Here is a 20585-nt window from a genome sequence, read left to right as displayed (position 1 = left end):
TTCTGCCACATGATGTTGTAATGGCTGATTCACCGATACAGTTCTATGAGGCCTGGATGCCTTTCTTGATGATATTTTACAGGTTATGCGACATTGATCCTGTGAACTCATCGAAATGGTGAATGTAGAAGCGGAAAGGAACTATGCCAATAAAAAGGGCAATTTGCTGCGGCTTGAACTGACATTGTACCCTAAGAGCACAGCCTTGTAGGGGGATATCGCCCCTATAAATAACGCACCATTATTGCGCTAATCGCTGCCTTCATTCAGCACAGAAACTGCATTTAATCAAATATGTAAATTATCTGGGTGTGGCCGAGAGGCCCAATGCATTATTCTGCCCACTGGTTTTCCATGCCCCCCCTTCCTCACTGGTGATTGACAGCGCTGGCTTGTCTGCAGCGATGGAGCGATAATAGGGCGATATTTATAGGGGCGATTCCTCTACAGGGCTTTAGTCTGTTCGGCCAGTTTGCGCTGACACTCCCTTTAACGCTCCTCGCTTCGCCATCTTCTGTGATCCGCTGCAGAGAGCCTCAGACTATTCCCCCACCCGCTCACTAATCTCACTTTTCTTGGTGGATTTGATTCTTTTATTTCCAATGGTAAAACAACACTGACTGTTTTTTTGCTACTTTGTGGCAAAGTCACAAGTTGCTACTTATTGGGATGGAGGTGCCCAGCGTCCCCAGGACTTGAGAGGATGGTGCAGATTTTGCACTGGAGCCAGGAGCGGACAGAACTATGGTGCAACAGTGCATCCGCCCAGGGGCCACCACCACCGCAGGGGGATTCTGCAGAATGCAAAGGGCCCATATACTGTTCTTGCACAGGGGCCTCCGGTCTGCCCCTGCCTGGAGCTGTCTGACCTTGGGTGGGCACCATTCCCTATGCCCCTCGCTACCTGTGCCATGCCTCAATATCACTAATGCGCCCGCTCTGACTTGTTTTCTCTCTGCATTTTGCCTTTGCAGCATCTTCTGGCACGCGATATCACTTTGTAACTGGACATATCCGTGCACCGAGGCGCCGCTCCAGCGCAGCAGTGGAGCTCAGGACCGCAGAATAATAATAACAATAATCTTTATTTATATAGCGCCAACATATTCCGCAGCGCTTTACAGTTTAACAGCTTCAAACACAACAGTCATAAGTAACAATGTTAACAATATAATAATTAAAGCAACACAAGACGACCCTGCTCGTGAGTGCTTACAATCTACGCAGAACCATTACAACGCAGGATTGCGCCAAGTCTGACACGGCCGGATCTCCTCCATGGATCCACTCCGGAGCTGCTGTCCGGCTCTCGGCAGCCATGATGTCCCTGTCTGTCATGCAGGGGCTCACTCATGGTTCGGCTCCAGGCTCCTTGCATTATTTACTAGGTGGAGGGGAGAGATGGCGGCTGCAGATACAATCACTGCGCACACTGGGCTCTCTCCAGCAGAGCAATGGATCCAGAGGATGAAAAGCAAAGTGCGCCATGTCCGCGGGCGCTGTGCCAGCGCAGGCTTTATTCTGCGCTCTCCATGGAATTAATCAGAGTCTCCTTACTGTGAGGATGCAGGGCCGCTGGAGACCCCGGGGTCTCGCTGCACACAGGGACCCCCGGGCTGTCTGCCCCTTCACATGAAAATATCATCCATAAATATGATCTCCCCTGAATAAACAATGTGGAAGCAATGGAGCCCGGACTGTGCTGATGGCGCCGCAGGGAATCTCACCATGGGTCTATAGAGATTCTGCACAGGGACAGAATCACGGGCAGCACGCCGGCAAATGTCCAGGACCCTAGGGGAGACCCTAAGAATTGAGAAACTGGGACCACCAGGGAATGTAAGACTCCCTAGACCATAAGGAAATGTAGTCCTTACCTTTTCTCTGCCTTTGTCCAGCAGAAATATACAATTAGCCTTCTCAACTACCCTAGACCACCAGGGAAACTATAACTAACCATTAACCACTTCACAGCATGTAGACCAGCACAGATGTGTGATTACATTTTTTCATAGATCACCATTCACAGTCGTACACAAGTAGTGAATATACATTTAATTCTATACTTACCCAAGACCCCCAAGGAAGCAATAATTAACCATTTCACTATCCAAGATCATCAGGGATTGAATAAATATTTTATTTCACTCCCCAAGACCACCAGATGCTAACCCTATGCTTACTCTAGACCACCAAGGAATGCAGAATTAACCATTTCATTTCTCTAGACCACCAGGGATTTTGAAATCTCAAGAGACATTGTCTAACTATTGGGGATCCACTCAGTTTATAGGCTAATTGTGTCTTACCTTCCTCTCTGGAAATTTGCATGAAGGACTCGACCCCTTTCTCGCCATAACTTCCTTCTGACGCCAGCGTGGACACGTAATTCCACCCCATTGCTTTAACGATGTCCACCATGGCCTGAGCCTGGAAGGAATCTGGAGGAACCACCCGAGAGAAGAAGTCGTATCGGCGGTCATCGCTCAGCTCGGGGGCGGTGGAGCCGTAACTGATCTGTGGGATCTGCCGGGAGAAGAGGGAGAAAAGATCAACATCAAGAGGAGTCCGAAAACAACACCAGCGCTTGTGACAAGCAGGGGGACAACGCTAGGGGGACCGGTGGCCACACTAGTAGTCAGACATCCGAGAAGGACCAAGAAAGCGCTGAACAGGATAATCTATCAGCATTTCAAATATTGCAACTCACTGACGAAGCCACTGACCGGGACATAGGGGAACGTTGGGGGTCTGAGAGATGGGTGATAACTTATTGATTGTGTGGGTCTGACCGCTGGGACCTATTGGCAGAATGAGGAATTTTCGTGCCCAATGGTAACCTTTTATCCTTGTAGGAATGGAACGGCAGTGCACATGCTCGACCAGCGCTCCCTGCCAACAATGAGGATGCTCGACCAGCGCTCCCTGCCGGCAGTGCGCATGCTCAACCAACGCTCCCTGCCAGCAATGCACATGCTCGACCAGCGCTCCCTGCCAGCAGTGCGCATGCTCAACCAACGCTCCCTCCCAACAATGAGCATGCTCAACCAACGCTCCCTGATGGCAGTGTGCATGTTCGACCAGCGCTCCCTGCCAGCAGTGTGCATGCTCAACCAACGCTCCCTGCCAACAATGCGCATGCTCGACCAACGCTCCCTGCCGGCAGTGCGCATGCTCAACCAACGCTCCCTGCCAACAATGTGCATGCTCGACCAACGCTCCCTGCCGGCAGTGCGCATGCTCAACCAACGCTCCCTGCCAGCAATGCACATGCTCGACCAGCGCTCCCTGCCAGCAGTGCGCATGCTCAACCAACGCTCCCTCCCAACAATGAGCATGCTCAACCAACGCTCCCTGATGGCAGTGTGCATGTTCGACCAGCGCTCCCTGCCAGCAGTGTGCATGCTCAACCAACGCTCCCTGCCAACAATGCGCATGCTCGACCAACGCTCCCTGCCAGCAGTGTGCATGCTCAACCAACGCTCCCTGCCAACAATGTGCATGCTCGACCAACGCTCCCTGCCGGCAGTGCGCATGCTCGACCAATGCTCCCTGACGGCAGTGTGCATGCTCGACCAGCGCTCCATGCCGGCAGTGCGCATGCTCAACCAACGCTCCCTGCCAACAATGAGCATGCTCGACCAACGCTCCCTGCCGGCAGTGCGCATGCCCAACCAACGCTACCTGCCAACAATGCGAATGCTCGACCAACGCTCCCTGCCAGCAGTACGCATGCTCAACCAACACTCCCTACCAACAATGCGCATGCTCAACCAACGCTCCCTGCCAACAATGAGCATGCTCGACCAACGCTCCCTGCCGGCAGTGCGCATGCTCAACCAACGCTCCCTGCCAACAATGAGCATGCTCGACCAACGCTCCCTGACAGCAGTGTGCATGCTCGACCAGTGCTCCATGCCGGCAGTGCGCATCCTCGACCAATGCTCCATGCCAGCAGTGTGCATGCTCGACCAGCGCTACCTGCCGGCAGTGCGCATGCTCAACCAACGCTCCCTGCCAACAATGCGCATGCTTGACCAACGCTCCCTGCCGGCAGTGTGCATGCTTGATCAGCGCTCCATGCCAGCAGTGTGCATGCTCGACCAGCGCTCCATGCCGGCAGTGCGCATGCTCGACCAATGCTCCCTGCCAACAATGCACATGCTCGACCAGCGCTCCATGCATTATCAATGGAGCTGTCGTTAAAAGTCGCTGAGGGATGACTGGGCCGACAGAGGAGCATGCGCACTGCAGGTCCATTATAAAGGGATACAAGTGCCGATTCGCGCGGATCCCGGTGGTCAAACCCCAATGATCATTACGTTATCACCTAACCTGTGGATACGTGATAACTTCTCTTCACCGAGCAATCCCTTTTATTTTTCAGCATCTGTGAGAACCTAAATCTGCGCCCCCAACAGAGGTTATGAGGGGAAGCCAACAGTATGAGACACAGGAAGAGAGACCTGGGCTTCTTATTACAAACATCCAGCTCCCGTGATAGATCTGCGGCCGCCGCGCTCCCATCTACTCCACATCTCCAAAGCGTTTTATGTTTCCCTATTTCATGATAATTTACCATTCATGAGAGACGCCATAAGGGAGAATTGGAATTTTATTTTTTAATTTTGTGTAGATGCCAAGTGAAATGTATCAACAATGCTCAAAACAGAAAAAGGAGGCTCAGCGGCAGCCGCGTATATTACACTCATCAGTCTAAGTCACAGGCTCAAAAGACACAGCTACACTGTATACCAGAGCTACATCCTGTATTATACTCCAGAGCTGCACTCACTATTCGGCTGGTGCAGTCACTGTGTACATACATTACATTACTGATCCTGAGTTACATTCTGTATTATACCCCAGAGCTGCACTCACTATTCTGCTGGTGCAGTCACTGTGTACATACATTACATTACTGATCCTGAGTTACATCCTGTATTATACTCCAGAGCTGCACTCACTATTCTGCTGGTGCAGTCACTGTGTACATACATTACATTACTGATCCTGAGTTATATCCTGTATTATACCCCAGAGCTGCACTCACTATTCTGCTGGTGCAGTCACTGTGTACATACATTACATTACTGATCCTGAGTTACATCCTGTATTATACTCCAGAGCTGCACTCACTATTCTGCTGGTGCAGTCACTGTGTACATACATTACATTACTGATCCTGAGTTACATCCTGTATTATACCCCAGAGCTGCACTCACTATTCTGCTGGTGCAGTCACTGTGTACATACATTACATTACTGATCCTGAGCTACATCCTGTATTATCCTCCAGAGCTGCACTCACTATTCTGCTGGTGCAGTCACTGTGTACATACATTACATTACTGATCCTGAGTTACATCCTGTATTATACTCCAGAGCTGCACTCACTATTCTGCTGGTGCAGTCACTGTGTACATACATTATATTACTGATCCTGAGTTACATCCTGTATTATACTCCAGAGCTGCACTCACTATTCTAATTGTGCAGTCACTGTGTACATACATTACATTACTGATCCTGAGCTACATCCTGTATTATACTCCAGAGCTGCACTCACTATTCTGCTGGCGCAGTCACTGTGTACATACATTACATTACTGATCCTCAGTTACATCCTGTATTATCCTCCAGAGCTGCACTCACTACTCTGCTGGTGCAGTCACTGTGTACATACATTACTGATCCTGAGTTACATCCTGTATTATACCCCAGAGCTGCACTCACTATTCTGCTGGTGCAGTCACTGTGTACATATATTACATTACTGATCCTCAGTTACATCCTGTATTATCCTCCAGAGCTGCACTCACTATTCTGCTGGTACAGTCACTGTGTACATACATTACATTACTGATCCTGAGTTACATCTTGTATTATACTCCAGAGCTGCACTCACTATTCTGCTGGTGCAGTCACTGTGTACATAAATTACATTACATTACTGATCCTTATTTACATCCTGTATTATACCCCAGAGCTGCACTCACTATTCTGCTGGTGCAGTCACTGTGTACATACATACATTACTGATCCTGAGTTACATCCTGTATTATACTCAAAAGCTGCACTCACTATTCTGCTGGTGCAGTCACTGTGTACATACATTACATTACTGATCCTGATTTACATCCTGTATTATACTCCAGAGCTGCACTCACTATTCTGCTGGTGCAGTCACTGTGTACATACATTACATTACTGATCCTGAGTTACATCCTGTATTATACCCCAGAGCTGCACTCACTATTCTGCTGGTGCAGTCACTGTGTACATATATTACATTACTGATCCTCAGTTACATCCTGTATTATCCTCCAGAGCTGCACTCACTATTCTGCTGGTACAGTCACTGTGTACATACATTACATTACTGATCCTGAGTTACATCTTGTATTATACTCCAGAGCTGCACTCACTATTCTGCTAGTGCAGTCACTGTGTACATACATTACATTACATAACTGATCCTTATTTACATCCTGTATTATACCCCAGAGCTGCACTCACTATTCTGCTGGTGCAGTCACTGTGTACATAAATACATTACTGATCCTGAGTTACATCCTGTATTATACTCAAGAGCTGCACTCACTATTCTGCTGGTGCAGTCACTGAGTACATACATTACATTACTGATCCTGAGTTACATCCTGTATTATACCTCAGAGCTGCACTCACTATTCTGCTGGTACAGTCACTGTGTACATACATTACATTACTGATCCTGAGTTACATCCTGCATTATACTCCAGAGCTGCACTCACTATTCTGCTGGTGAAGTCAATGTGTACATACATTACATTACTGATCCTGAGTTGCATCCTGTATTATACCCCAGAGCTGCACTCACTATTCTACTGGTGCAGTCACTGTGTACATACATTACATTACTGATCCTGAGTTACATCCTGTATTATACTCCAGAGCTGCACTCACTATTCTGCTGGTGCAGTCAATGTGTACATACATTACATTACTGATCCTGAGTTACATCCTGTATTATACCCCAGAGCTGCACTCACTATTCTGCTGGTGCAGTCACTGTGTACATACATTACATTACTTATCCTGAGTTACATCCTGTATTATACCCCAGAGCTGCACTCACTATTCTGCTGGTGCAGTCACTGTGTACATACATTACTGATCCTGAGTTACATCCTGTATTATCCTCCAGAGCTGCACTCAATATTCTGCTGGTGCAGTCAATGTGTACATACATTACATTACTGATCCTGAGTTACATCCTGTATTATACCCCAGAGCTGCACTCACTATTCTGCTGGTGCAGTCACTATGTACATACATTACTGATCCTGAGTTACATCCTGTATTATCCTCCAGAGCTGCACTCACTATTCTGCTGGTGCAGTCACTGTGTACATACATTACATTACTGATCCTGAGTTACATCGTGTAGTATACCCCAGAGCTGCACTCACTATTCTGCTGGTGCAGTCACTGTGTACATACATTACATTACTGATCCTGAGTTACATCCTGTAGTATACCCCAGAGCTGCACTCACTATTCTGCTGGTGCAGTCACTGTGTACATACATTACTGATCCTGAGTTACATCCTGTATTATCCTCCAGAGCTGCACTCACTATTCTGCTGGTGCAGTCACTGTGTACATACAGTACATTACATTACTGATCCTGAGTTACATTGTGTAGTATACCCCAGAGCTGCACTCACTATTCTGCTGGTGCAGTCACTGTGTACATACATTACTGATCCTGAGTTACCTCCTGTATTATCCTCCAGAGCTGCACTCACTATTCTGCTGGTGCAGTCACTGTGTACATACATTACATTACTGATCCTGAGTTACATCCTGTATTATACTCCAGAGCTGCACTCACTATTCTGCTGGTGCAGTCACTGTGTACATACATTACATTACTGATCCTGAGTTACATCCTGTATTATACCTCAGAGCTGCACTCACTATTCTGCTGGAAACCAAAACCTATATACCAAAATAAGAAAAAAATATATAGATAGAGAAAAATAAATATCAATAACAAATAATAAAAAATATATATGGAGACCAAAGATATAATATAATAAAATGCCTTTATTATAGTAGTGGGCAATAAATGGTAACAGCAATATGTGCCTGTAGCTGGAGGAACAATTATACAAAAATATATCAGCAAAAATTAGCAATACAAAATGGACACAAAAGGAGGGTAAGTAGATACAGGATTAAAATGACATAAAATGACAAGGTGGAAATATTCTACAGGTTTATACGGAATGCCACAAAAAGTTCATATAGATCATGTGTGTACAATAAATATATATCTAGAAAGATATGAAAAAATATATAGACAAAAGATGGCCATATGTATGAAGGAAAATATATGTGTAAAAAATAATATGTGTGAAAATGAGTGTGTAAATAAGTGTGAGCCCAAAAATGTGCAAAACTGAACAACAAAAATAACTACTAAATGTAAAGTGAGCTGTGCAGGAATGAAAAAACTAGAAAAACAACGTGAACTGTGCAAAAATTAATTACCAGAAGTCAATATATATATATATATATATATATATATATATATATATATATATATATATATATATATAGAAAAATAATGATAGTAATGAATAATTATAACAATATCATGTGCTAAAAATTCGGTAGCACCTAAGAACCAATGTGAAATACACTGTCCATATATAATATATATATATTAAGTAGTAAATTATGGGGCACAGCAAACTAAATGCACTCATTTTCACACATATATTTTCCTTCATACATATGTCCATCTTTTGTATATATATTTTTTCATATCTTTCTAGATATATATTTATTGTACACACATGATCTATATGAACTTTTTGTGGCATTCCGTATAAACCTGTAGAATATTTCCACCTTGTCATTTTATGTCATTTTAATCCTGTATCTACTTACCCTCCTTTTATGTCCATTTTGTATTGCTAATTTTTGCTGATATATTTTTGTATAATTGTTCCTCCAGCTACAGGCACATATTGTTGTTACCATTTATTGCCCACTACTATAATAAAGGCATTTTATTATATTATATCTTTGGTCTCCATATATATTTTTTAATATTTGTTATTGATATTTATTTTTCTCTATCTATATATTTTTTTCTTATTTTGGTATATAGGTTTTGGTTTCCATACATGGGGTTCTAGTTTGTATGTATTTACCGAATGGTCTGCCATTCATCCATCTAGTAGTGGTCTCCTTTCTATTGGGCTTCATTTGGACATATATATATATATATATACAATTCTTTTTATATATTTTTTTATATATTTGAGTCTTATAATTTTGCCTTATTTCACTTATTTGATTTATTTATTGTCCGCTACTCCTCTCCACTCACTATTCTGCTGGTACAGTCACTGTGTACATACATTACATTACTGATCCTGAGTTACATCCTGTATTATACCTCAGAGCTGCACTCACTATTCTGCTGGTACAGTCACTGTGTACATACATTACTGATCCTGAGTTACATCCTGTATTATACTCCAGAGCTGCACTCACTATTCTGCTGGTGCAGTCACTGTGTACATACATTACTGATCCTGGGTTACCTCCTGCATTATACTCCAGAGCTGCACTCACTATTCTGCTGGTGCAGTCACTGTGTACATACATTACATTACTGATCCTGAGTTACATCCTGTATTATACTCCAGAGCTGCACTCACTATTCTGCTGGTGCAGTCACTGTGTACATACATTACTGATCCTGAGTTACATCCTGTATTATACTCCAGAGCTGCACTCACTATTCTGCTGGTGCAGTCACTGTGTACATACATTACATTACTGATCCTGAGTTACATCCTGTATTATACCCCAGAGCTGCACTCACTATTCTGCTGGTGCAGTCACTGTGTACATACATTACATTACTGATCCTGAGTTACATCCTGTATTATACCCCAGAGCTGCACTCACTATTGTGCTGGTGCAGTCACTGTACATACATTACATTACTGATCCTGAGTTACATCCTGTATTATACCCCAGAGCTGCACTCACTATTCTGCTGGTGAAGTCACTGTGTACATACATTACTGATCCTGGGTTACCTCCTGTATTATACTCCAGAGCTGCACTCACTATTCTGCTGGTGCAGTCACTGTGTACATACATTACATTACTGATCCTGAGTTACATCCTGTGTTATACTCCAGAGCTGCACTCACTATTCTGCTGGTGGAGTCACTGTGTACATACATTACATTACTGATCCTGAGTTACCTCCTGTATTATACCCCAGAGCTGCACTCACTATTCTGGTGGTGCAGTCACTGTGTACATACATTACATTACTGATCCTGAGTTACATTTTGTATTATACTCCAGAGCTGCACTCACTATTCTGCTGGTGCAGTCACTGTGTACATACATTACATTACTGATCCTGAGTTACATCCTGTATTACACTCCAGAGCTGCACTCACTATTCTGCTGGTGGAGTCACTGTGTACATACATTACATTACTGATCCTGAGTTACATCCTGTATTATACTCCAGAGCTGCACTCACTATTCTGCTGGTGAAGTCACTGTGTACATACATTACATTACTGATCCTGGGTTACATCCTGTGTTATACTCCAGAGCTGCACTCACTATTCTGCTGGTGGAGTCACTGTGTACATACATTACATTACTGATCCTGAGTTACCTCCTGTATTATACCCCAGAGCTGCACTCACTATTCTGGTGGTGCAGTCACTGTGTACATACATTACATTACTGATCCTGAGTTACATTTTGTATTATACTCCAGAGCTGCACTCACTATTCTGCTGGTGCAGTCACTGTGTACATACATTACATTACTGATCCTGAGTTACATCCTGTGTTATACTCCAGAGCTGCACTCACTATTCTGCTGGTGGAGTCACTGTGTACATACATTACATTACTGATCCTGAGTTACCTCCTGTATTATACCCCAGAGCTGCACTCACTATTCTGGTGGTGCAGTCACTGTGTACATACATTACATTACTGATCCTGAGTTACATTTTGTATTATACTCCAGAGCTGCACTCACTATTCTGCTGGTGCAGTCACTGTGTACATACATTACATTACTGATCCTGAGTTACATCCTGTGTTATACTCCAGAGCTGCACTCACTATTCTGCTGGTGGAGTCACTGTGTACATACATTACATTACTGATCCTGAGTTACATCCTGTATTATACTCCAGAGCTGCACTCACTATTCTGCTGGTGAAGTCACTGTGTACATACATTACATTACTGATCCTGGGTTACCTCCTGTATTATACTCCAGAGCTGCACTCACTATTCTGCTGGTGCAGTCACTGTGTACATACATTACATTACTGATCCTGAGTTACATCCTGTATTATACCCCAGAGCTGCACTCACTATTCTGCTGGTGCAGTCACTGTGTACATACAATACATTACTGATCCTGAGTTACCTCCTGTATTATACCCCAGAGCTGCACTCACTATTCTGCTGGTGCAGTCACTGTGTACATACATTACATTACTGATCCTGAGTTACCTCCTGTATTATCCTCCAGAGCTGCACTCACTATTGCTGGTGTTGTCACTGACATTTTGGCTCTTTCAATATTGTAGTGAAATGAAATAACACTGTTGCACGGCGTCTATAATGTGTCACTAAATATCAGCTCTTTACAACCCTCCTGCACCGCACAAGTCCCAGCCGTCATTACGTGTCATTAAAATGTCAGAATCCTGCGCTCTTTATGAATGTGTCTGTCTGTGATCCTGCCGTCTGCCCAGTGATTGATCCGCGCTGTCAGTCTCGTGATGGTACAGGCAGCTCATAATAACTGTAGCTTTATTTAAAGTGATACACGCTGACATAAATTATTCGTTACTTACTCCTTTCTGGAGTTGCAGGAGACGTCCATGTTACTGCTCTTCACTGTCAGCTATTTTTGCTTCTCTCATTAGTATACAGCTATGATTAGTATACAGCTTGGATACATCGTCTATTGGAGTCTGAGATAGTCTGAAAGACCCCTCCTGTGTTATCTAGACCTCTGCTCCTTACATTCTGCATGCTTCATACTGCAGCTCAGAGACTTGGGGGTCTGCCTATAGGAGTGAAATCACCAAAGAAATGAGGACGGTTTCTCTTCAATGATATATTGTATCTATGCAAAAAGTCTCCTGTGTGAATGAATCCAGAACGTCCTCCAATATTTACAGTCAGGTGGAATAACAATGAGCGCAGACTCCACAAGACATTCCCTTGTGTTTGGCACTTATGGCCTGTGAATAGGAAAGTATCATTCTCACAGGGAAATCCTCCGGGGAATCTGCAATTGTTTTCTGCAATCTTCAGTGAAGCACAAGTAGCACAAATGTATCCAATCTGCAATTACCAGTTATATTTTACATGACCCAAGATGCATTCCAGAGCATTGACTCCAACTGTTCTGTATAATCTGCTAATAAACCTTCAGGGGGCAAAGCTCAGGTTTCCTAATACAGAGGAGATCCACTGCACAGCCATAGAATACATGACATGAGAAGATCCTGTCTGCAGTCACCACTAGGGGGAGCTCCCTGTATACAGAGATACATGATAACATCCTGTCTGCAGCCACCACTAGGGGGAGCTCCCTGTATACAGAGATACATGATAAGATCCTGTCTGTAGCCACCACTAGGGGGAGCTCCCTGTATACAGAGATACATGATAAGATCCTGTCTGTAGCCACCACTAGGGGGAGCTCCCTGTATATAGAGATACATGATAAGATCCTGTCTGCGGCCACCACTAGGGGGAGCTCCCTCTATACAGAGATACATGATAAGATCCTGTCTGCGGTCACCACTAGGGGGAGCTCCCTGTAAACAGAGATACATGATAAGATCCTGTCTGCAGCCACCACTAGGGGGAGCTCCCTGTATACAGAGATACATGATAATATCCTGTCTGCAGCCACCACTAGCGGGAGCTTCCTGTATACAGAGACACATGATAAGATCCTGTCTGCAGTCACCACTAGGGGGAGCTCCCTGTATACAGAGATACATGATAAGATCCTGTCTGCAGCCACCACTAGGGGGAGCTCCCTGTATACAGAGATACATGATAAGATCCTGTCTGCAGTCACCACTAGGGGGAGCTCCCTGTATACAGAGATACATGATAAGATCCTGTCTGCAGCCACCACTAGGGGGAGCTCCCTGTATACAGAAATACATGATAAGATCCTGTCTGCAGCCACCACTAGGGGGAGCTCCCTGTATACAGAGATACATGATAAGATCCAGTCTGCAGTCACCACTAGGGGGAGCTCCCTGTATACAGAGATACATGATAAGATCCTGTCTGCAGCCACCACTAGGGGGAGCTCCCTGTATACAGAGATACATGATAAGATCGTGTCTGCAGCCACCACTAGGGGGAGCTCCCTGTATACAGAGATACATGATAAGATCCTGTCTGCAGCCACCACTAGGGCGAGCTCCCTGTATACAGAGATACATGATAAGATCCTGTCTGCAGTCACCACTAGGGGGAGCTCCTGTATACAGAGATAGATAAGATCCTGTCTGCAGCCACCACTAGGGGGAGCTCCCTGTATACAGAGATACATGATAAGATCCTGTCTGCAGCCACCACTAGGGGGAGCTCCCTGTATACAGAGATACATGATAAGATCCTGTCTGCAGCCACCACTAGTGGGAGCTCCCTGTATAGAGATACATGATAAGATCCTGTCTGCAGCCACCACTAGGGGGAGCTCCCTGTATATAGAAATACATAAGATCCTGTCTGGAGCCACCACTAGGGGGAGCTCCCTGTATACAGATACATGATAAGATCCTGTCTGGAGCCACCACTAGGGGGAGCTCCCTGTATACAGATACATCATAAGATCCTGTCTGCAGTCACCACTAGGGGGAGCTCCCTGTATACAGAGATACATGATAAGATCCTGTCTGCAGTCACCACTACGGGGAGCTCCCTGTATACAGATACATCATAAGATCCTGTCTGCAGTCACCACTAGGGGGAGCTCCCTGTATACAGAGATACATGATAAGATCCTGTCTGCAGTCACCACTACGGGGAGCTCCCTGTATACAGAAATACATGATAAGATTCTGTCTGTAGCCACCACTAGAGGGAGCTCCCTATACACTGAGATACGTGATAAGATCCTGTCTGCAGCCACCACTAGGGGGAGCTCCCTGTATACAGAGATACGTGATAAGATCCTGTCTGCAGCCACCACAAGGGGGAGCTCCCTGTATACAGAGATACGTGATAAGATCCTGTCTGCAGCCACCACTAGGGGGAGCTCCCTGTATACAGAGATACGTGATAAGATCTTGTCTGCAGCCACCACTAGGGGGAGCTCCCTGTATACAGAGATACGTGATAAGATCCTGTCTGCAGCCACCACTAGGGGGAGCTCCCTATATACAGAGATACATGATAAGATCCTGTCTGCAGCCACCACTAGGGGGAGCTCCCTGTACACAGAGATACATGATAAGATCCTGTCTGCAGCCACCACTAGGGGGAGCTCCCTGTATACAGAGATACATGATAAGATCCTGTCTGCAGTCATCACTAGGGGGAGCTCCCTGTATACAGAGATGCATGATAAGATCCTGTCTGCAGCCACCAATAGGGGGAGCACCCTGTATACAGAGATACATGATAAGATCCTGTCTGCAGCCACCACTAGGGGGAGCTCCCTGTATACAGAGATACATGATAAGATCCTGTCTGCAGTCACTACTAGGGGGAGCTCCCTGTATACAGAGATACATGATAAGATCCTGTCTGCAGTCACCACTAGGGGGAGCTCCCTGTATACAGAGATACATGATAAGATCCTGTCTGCAGTCACCACTAGGGGGAGCTCCTGTATACAGAGATAGATAAGATCCTGTCTGCAGCCACCACTAGGGGGAGCTCCCTGTATACAGAGATACATGATAAGATCCTGTCTGCAGCCACCACTAGGGGGAGCTCCCTGTATACAGAGATACATGATAAGATCCTGTCTGCAGCCACCACTAGTGGGAGCTCCCTGTATAGAGATACATGATAAGATCCTGTCTGCAGCCACCACTAGGGGGAGCTCCCTGTATATAGAAATACATAAGATCCTGTCTGGAGCCACCACTAGGGGGAGCTCCCTGTATACAGATACATGATAAGATCCTGTCTGGAGCCACCACTAGGGGGAGCTCCCTGTATACAGATACATCATAAGATCCTGTCTGCAGTCACCACTAGGGGGAGCTCCCTGTATACAGAGATACATGATAAGATCCTGTCTGCAGTCACCACTACGGGGAGCTCCCTGTATACAGAAATACATGATAAGATTCTGTCTGTAGCCACCACTAGAGGGAGCTCCCTATATACTGAGATACGTGATAAGATCCTGTCTGCAGCCACCACTAGGGGGAGCTCCCTGTATACAGAGATACATGATAAGATCCTGTCTGCAGTCACCACTAGGGGGAGCTCCCTGTATACAGAGATACGTGATAAGATCTTGTCTGCAGCCACCACTAGGGGGAGCTCCCTGTATACAGAGATACGTGATAAGATCCTGTCTGCAGCCACCACTAGGGGGAGCTCCCTGTATACAGAGATACATGATAAGATCCTGTCTGCAGCCACCACTAGGGGGAGCTCCCTATAAATAATAAAGAAAAATGGAGTCAAAAGAGGCTCATTCATAAGAAAAACGGTATAACATTTATTAAATACATCATCATAAAACAATCTACGTATAATAATACAAAAGTAGTCATACAAAAAGAGGGTTTCTCACTATTGTTCAAGGATCCAGGTAAAAAAGTTCCTATGCCCACACACAACATAAAGTATATCGGCCAGAGGTTCAAGTTCTAAGCACCATATAATTAGTAATTGCAGATAGCCACTATACAAGGGCTACCGTTACAAGATGATAAAGATGTTATAAGATATGAACCTCACCCATGTCTGCCTTAGTGTGGACGCGGAACCGCCAGCCCCTACGCGCGTTTCGCGTAGGCTTCTTCAGGGGGCCGTGTCAAGTGTGTCATTCCCGGGTCTTAAATAGTGTTACCACACCTGATGTAAATGAACGGACCAAAACAGGGGCGCATGTCCACGCGATGAAGGCGCCGGAAATTGCATCACTCCCGGCCTCCCGAGCGATGCGCGACGCCAGGAAGCCATCTCCATGGCAACCGTGGTCAGCGCGCATCACCCAATGGGCGCCAGGAACGATGCTCCGAAGCACCGACGTCACGGTCATGCGCACTAGCCCGTAATGGAAAAGACGGGAGCGGGGACTAAACAAGATGTGCAGGGTGCTATGCTACATAGGACACTGTACATTACCCTTCATGCGCCCAGAGTTAAAAGTACCCAGCAGCAAAGTCATAAACAGTGCGTGGAATCATGTTAAATGGAACACAAAAATGTTCCTAAAAGTGTACCAAATTGGGGCACATAATCAGTGACATCATAAAAGTGTATACAGCCGTGTAGAATGAAACACGGAAGTGACATTAAATTTAGGTCAATCAAAAGCACATAATAGTAATATATTAAGAGAGTGCATATTGCTGTGTTAAATAGAATGCAAAAGCGATCCAAAACATACTAAGATGAAATACATAGCAACCAAAGCAAAGCATAATAAACATAACTTTAAAATACATATATAACTACATATAAAGTAATGTGTATATTAAGGATACACATTACACATTTTTTCTTTTTTCTTTTTCTTTTCCAGTGCAATTCTTGCTTTAAATATAGAAGTGAAAAAGTGGTGGAAATTCCCGCAACACTCATCATCCATTCGGTAAGATGGCTAATAAGAGTAGATTTAGTCCCTTGATTATACAACTAGAAATAAACATAAAAATAAAATAAGACATCACAAAATATAAAAGACACACATAACTAAAAACCAAATCCAGAGATAATCTATATAATTTAAAGGAATGGGGCGAAACTAATTTGTTCGTTCAAACCATGGGGTACTAATGTATTGAGAATCGTGATCCATCTACACTCACGCTGAAAGAGGAGACGTTTTATGTTCCCACCCCTAATCCCGGTATGGACCCTATCAATCCCACATATTCTCAAATCGTTGGGATTACAATTGTGTTTTTCCCTGAAATGTCTTGGGATGGTTTTGAGATTCCCTATTTCCTTCTCCTCTCTTGCGGCTATAATTTCCCTCACGTGTTCACGTGTCCTAACACGTAACTCACGTGAGGTGAGCCCAATGTATATGAGGTTACAGGTGCATTTTGCATAGTATATGACAAATGTGCTCTTGCACGTTATGAATTCTCTGATCTTATATTCCTGTCTGCAGCCACCACTAGGGGGAGCTCCCTGTATACAGAGATACATGATAAGATCCTGTCTGCAGCCACCACTAGGGGGAGCTCCCTGTATACAGAGATACATGATAAGATCCTGTCTGCAGCCACCACTAGGGGGAGCTCCCTGTATATAGAGATACATGATGAGATCCTGTCTGCAGCCACCACTAGGGGGAGCTCCCTGTATACAGAGATACATGACAAGATCCTGTCTGCAGCCACCACTAGGGGGAGCTCCCTGTATACAGAGATACATGATAAGATCCTGTCTGCAGTCACCACTAGGGGGAGCTCCCTGTATACAGAGATACATGATAAGATCCTGTCTGCAGCCACCACTAGGGGGAGCTCCCTGTATACAGAGATACATGATAAGATCCTGTCTGCAGCCACCACTAGAGGGAGCTCCCTGTATACAGAGATACATGATAAGATCCTGTCTGCAGCCACCACTAGGGGGAGCTCCCTGTATACAGAGATACATGATAAGATCCTGTCTGCAGCCACCACTAGAGGGAGCTCCCTGTATACAGAGATACATGATAAGATCCTGTCTGCAGCCACCACTAGGGGGAGCTCCCTGTATACAGAGATACATGATAAGATCCTGTCTGCGGCCACCACTAGGGGGAGCTCCCTGTATACAGAGATACATGATAAGATCCTGTCTGCGGCCACCACTAGGGGGAGCTCCCTGTATACAGAGATACATGATAAGATCCTGTCTGCAGCCACCACTAGGGGGAGCTCCCTGTATACAGAGATACATGATAAGATCCTGTCTGCAGTCACCACTAGGGGGAGCTCCCTGTATACAGAGATACATGATAAGATCCTGTCTGCAGTCACCACTAGGGGGAGCTCCCTGTATATAGAGATACATGATAAGATCCTGTCTGCAGTCACCACTAGGGGGAGCTCCCTGTATACAGAGATACGTGATAAGATTCTGTCTGCAGCCACCACTAGGGGGAGCTCCCTGTATACAGAGATACATGATAAGATCCTGTCTGCAGTCACCACTAGGGGGAGCTCCCTGTATACAGAGATACATGATAAGATCCTGTCTGCAGTCACCACTAGGGGGAGCTCCCTGTATACAGAGATACGTGATAAGATCCTGTCTGCAGCCACCACTAGGAGGAGCTTCCTGTATTCAGAGATACATGATAAGATCCTGTCTGCAGTCACCTCTAGGGGGAGCTCCCTGTATACAGAGATACATGATAAGATCCTGTCTGCAGTCACCACTAGGGGGAGCTCCCTGTATACAGAGATACATGATAAGATCCTGTCTGCGGCCACCACTAGGGGGAGCTTTCCTAGTTCTGTATATGTGCAGCATGCTCCTGTGTGCTCCCTTTTTATAATGTCTGTGCAGGTGATTTTTTTCTCCTTCTGTGACAGAGAAATTTTAGCCTCTATAGAGAATGATAATGAATTGTATCAGCGCAGAATATTGGACATAATATATATTATTTTATGGTTACATTTACACATCTGTGCATTTTTTGGAGGTTTTTGCTCTGCGTGGACAGTATAGAGGCCGGTTATCACCCCGGGGCCCTCAGCCCTTGTCCTGGGGCCACACAGCTGCTGCCCGGTGACATGGCTCATTATAGCACAGTGATAGGAGCAGCGCGCTCTGAGTTCTCGGTTCCGCACATGCAGCACAATGTCAGGCGGCTGCTTTCAGCGACACTGGAGAATATTTCTTTGGAGTCAGTCGTTTTCGCTCTGCTGCTATTTCTGCCCGGTGTCATTCTTGGATTTGTGAGATTTCCTCCAGCTCCGGCTTCACATTTACAGAAAGTGTTATCATTATTGCTGGATGTCGGAGATTTATCCGGCCCCTGACACCACAATACTTCGCTGCTGCTAATTTATGCTAATGCCAGGATGCACTTGAAAACTCTGTGCACATTTATCATCCCAATCCTGATTAACCCTTTCATCGGAGGCTTGAGCAGAACGGATATTTTGCTTCCAGCAGGGGTGGACATATCATTGGTGCAACCTGTGCTGCCACATTGGGGCCCAAGAGGTGCGGGGGCCACATCCAGCCCCAAAGCAGGTGGGATTGTGCATTATGAGTTATTGGACTGCAGTGGTCCCGGGGCTGCCATTCTTCCACCGTCCACAGTGACCTCCAGTGTGTCTATTTCTTCTACCCCCCCATCTGTTCTCATCAGCCATATTGCTCTCTGCTGAAATACTCTGTGCTGCTGGGACTGCCATTCTTCCACAATCCACAGTGACCCCCAGTGTGTCTCTTTCTTCTACCCCCCCATCTGTTCTTATCAGTCACATTGCTCTCTGCTGAAATACTCTGTACTGCTGGGACTGCCATTCTTCCACCGTCCACAGTGACCTCCAGTGTGTCTATTTCTTCTACCCCCCCATCTGTTCTCATCAGCCATATTGCTCTCTGCTGAAATACTCTGTGCTGCTGGGACTGCCATTCTTCCACAATCCACAGTGACCCCCAGTGTGTCTCTTTCTTCTACCCCCCCATCTGTTCTTATCAGTCACATTGCTCTCTGCTGAAATACTCTGTACTGCTGGGACTGCCATTCTTCCACCGTCCACAGTGACCTCCAGTGTGTCTATTTCTTCTACCCCCCCATCTGTTCTCATCAGCCATATTGCTCTCTGCTGAAATACTCTGTGCTGCTGGGACTGCCATTCTTCCACAATCCACAGTGACCTCCAGGGTATCTCTTTCGTCTGGACCACGGTGTGAATTACTGGTATGATGGACTCCTCGCCAGAGACTGACTACACCTCAACAAACCTGGGAAACACACATTCGCCAGAAGACTCGCTACACTCATCAGGAGGGCGTTAAACTAGAAGAAGAGGGGACGGGAAGAAAAACATTAGACTCGAACAAAGACGACCCAGGAAAACATACTCAGAAGGGAGGTAAGAACATTTCTAAAACAATCCACAGTGAGGAGATTGGAACAAAACAAAATCCTCTAAACTGCATGCTCGCAAACGCCAGAAGCCTGACAAACAAGATGGAAGAACTAGAAGCAGAAATATCTACAGGTAACTTTGACATAGTGGGAATAACCGAGACATGGTTAGATGAAAGCTATGACTGGGCAGTTAACTTACAGGGTTACAGTCTGTTTAGAAAGGATCGTAAAAATCGGAGAGGAGGAG

The 20585-nt window shown here is 45.5% G+C and overlaps 1 protein-coding gene across 3 annotated transcripts in view; it reads right to left on the bottom strand.

The window, feature by feature from the left end:
- GRM7 (glutamate metabotropic receptor 7) overlaps positions 1–20585 on the bottom strand; it is a 478587-nt gene that overhangs the window by 234584 nt on the left and 223418 nt on the right. For all 3 annotated transcript variants that reach the window (XM_069736194.1, XM_069736195.1, XM_069736193.1), the window contains one exon: positions 2310–2526. In XM_069736194.1, the coding sequence (XP_069592295.1) occupies positions 2310–2526 (217 nt within the window). The remainder of the gene's footprint in view (positions 1–2309; positions 2527–20585) is intronic.

Source organism: Ranitomeya imitator, chromosome 8 (assembly GCF_032444005.1).
Source record: "Ranitomeya imitator isolate aRanImi1 chromosome 8, aRanImi1.pri, whole genome shotgun sequence".
Taxonomy (NCBI): Eukaryota; Metazoa; Chordata; class Amphibia; order Anura; family Dendrobatidae; genus Ranitomeya; species Ranitomeya imitator.
Note: the sequence above shows the minus strand (reverse complement) of the source record. Positions and strands in the feature narration are given on the sequence as shown.